The following is a 1832-nucleotide window of genomic DNA, read 5'->3' as shown; positions in this document are numbered from 1 at the left end:
CCCCAACCCGCAGCTATCAGGGAGCCCAGACGCACTCCTCAACAGATAACACATCCACAGACTGACAATTTCTTTCAACAAAACCCAAATTTCTGACGTGGAAAATGTTGTAAAAAAGACCCGAGGACGCCAGGAGGGTTAAAAAGACGTGTGAATATGTAAAAGCACAACTAGGAAACTAAGGGACTTATTTTCAGTCTGCTCATGTTGTTAAAGGAGATCATTTGCAGCAGGAAACATCTGGCGTGACTTCGTGTTTCCCAGCTGCCGCTGCACGTCCGTCAGCAACAACAACTCCACAAAACCCTTCAACTTTAACGTCAGATTCACATGAAGGAAACGTGTGAACTGAAGCAAAAACAAGCGCCATGATCCAGAAGGGACTCGACTTGTTTTCCCTATAGAGTGAACCATTTAGGGCTGATCTAGTCCCTCTTCTAGTTCCTACTAACTCTTCCTTGTCTAAGATCTTGCACCCCAACAACCAAGCAACTAGAGTGAAGAGAGTCGAACTCACAGCCGGTTTCCTGCATGAGCTCCTGGGCGTCTGGGATTCTGTTCAAGCTGGATCCTTTGGAGCCCATCTCTATGTTTGTTAGAGTCTTGGAGGCTTCTGGCTGCACTCGGAGCAGGCGGACTGGATCTGGGGGGTCTGGTCTGCACTCTGCAGCCCCCCCCACAGATATGACAGACACGTTGCTCAGCCAATCACTGCTCACCTAACAGGCACTCACCGGCCAATGAGCGTCCTTGAACCTCGTGTTGTCTTCCCGTCAAAATAGAAAGTCAACACTTTGCTTTTGCTTTTTATCGATGTGTTTTTTAAAAACGTTTTCTCACATTTTTGTCCCTTTTTTCAACACTTTTGATGTCTTTTTCAATTTTTCTCACTTTTTTAACTTTTCAACACTACATAACACTGACTTATTAACTTTAGTTTTACAGTTATTTTGGTGATTTATGGTCAATAAACCTCATTTATAGGAAATTATAAAAAATTATTTCGGATTCATTTCACCCATGTAACCTATTCGGGTCAAATTGACCCATTTCAAATTTTTACGAGAAGATGGAACCAGTTCCATGTTTTCTACCTGAAATCAGCGTCCTTTCCTAATTTCCTGAGATAAACATGTATTCCTGACTCAGAACATTATTCTGGATATGACACTTATGTTGTTTCCATAGTGAATTTTTAACATTAATTATAACCTTATGATAAAAACCCCACTTCCATGTTTAATAGTGTGCTTGTAGAGACTGATTGCATTCAATAAACATAGATGTTATCTCAGCTGTTGGAAATGGAGATGAAGACAATATTTGTTAATAGATTATGAAGTAAAATTTGATTTCAGAATTGTTTTTAAAACCCCAATTAAGTCCCGGGTCAGTTTGACCCGAGGGACACGAGAGGGTCCCGGAGGTGGAGACAACACGAGGGTTAAATGAGGGCGCCAGGTTAGTCCAGTTGGTAGAGCGGGCGCACATATGTAGAGGTTTACTCCACAATGCAGCAAGCCCGGGTTTGGTCCCGTCCTGTGGCCCTGTGTCATTCCCCCCTCTCTCACCTTTCATTTAGTCAGCTTTCCTGTCAATAAAGGCCTAAAAATACCTAAAAAAATCTATAGATACAAAAAATTAAAAATGTGGATTTTTTTTGTTCCTTTATTTAATTTAAGTTAAGTCCAAGAGAGGACCGTCAGAGCAGGGGGAATGAGAGCGGGATATGCTAGAGCAGTGGAAATGCGAGGGGGAATGCCAGAGCAGAGAATGAGAGGGGGAGATGCAAGAGCAGGGGGAATGAGAGGGGGAGATGCAAGAGCAGGGGG

General features: G+C 42.9%; 1 protein-coding gene across 1 annotated transcript in view; it reads right to left on the bottom strand.

Annotated features, from left to right (window-relative positions):
- chp2 (calcineurin-like EF-hand protein 2) overlaps positions 1–634 on the bottom strand; it is a 5450-nt gene extending 4816 nt beyond the window's left edge. The window contains exon 1 of the mRNA XM_034864632.1: positions 518–634. Coding sequence (XP_034720523.1) covers positions 518–584 — 67 coding nt within the window. The 5' untranslated portion in view covers positions 585–634. The remainder of the gene's footprint in view (positions 1–517) is intronic.
- Between the last annotated feature and the right edge of the window lie 1198 nt (positions 635–1832).

Source organism: Etheostoma cragini, chromosome 3, assembly GCF_013103735.1.
Source record: "Etheostoma cragini isolate CJK2018 chromosome 3, CSU_Ecrag_1.0, whole genome shotgun sequence".
NCBI classification, from domain to species: Eukaryota; Metazoa; Chordata; class Actinopteri; order Perciformes; family Percidae; genus Etheostoma; species Etheostoma cragini.
This window is presented reverse-complemented; position numbering and strand designations above follow the sequence as displayed.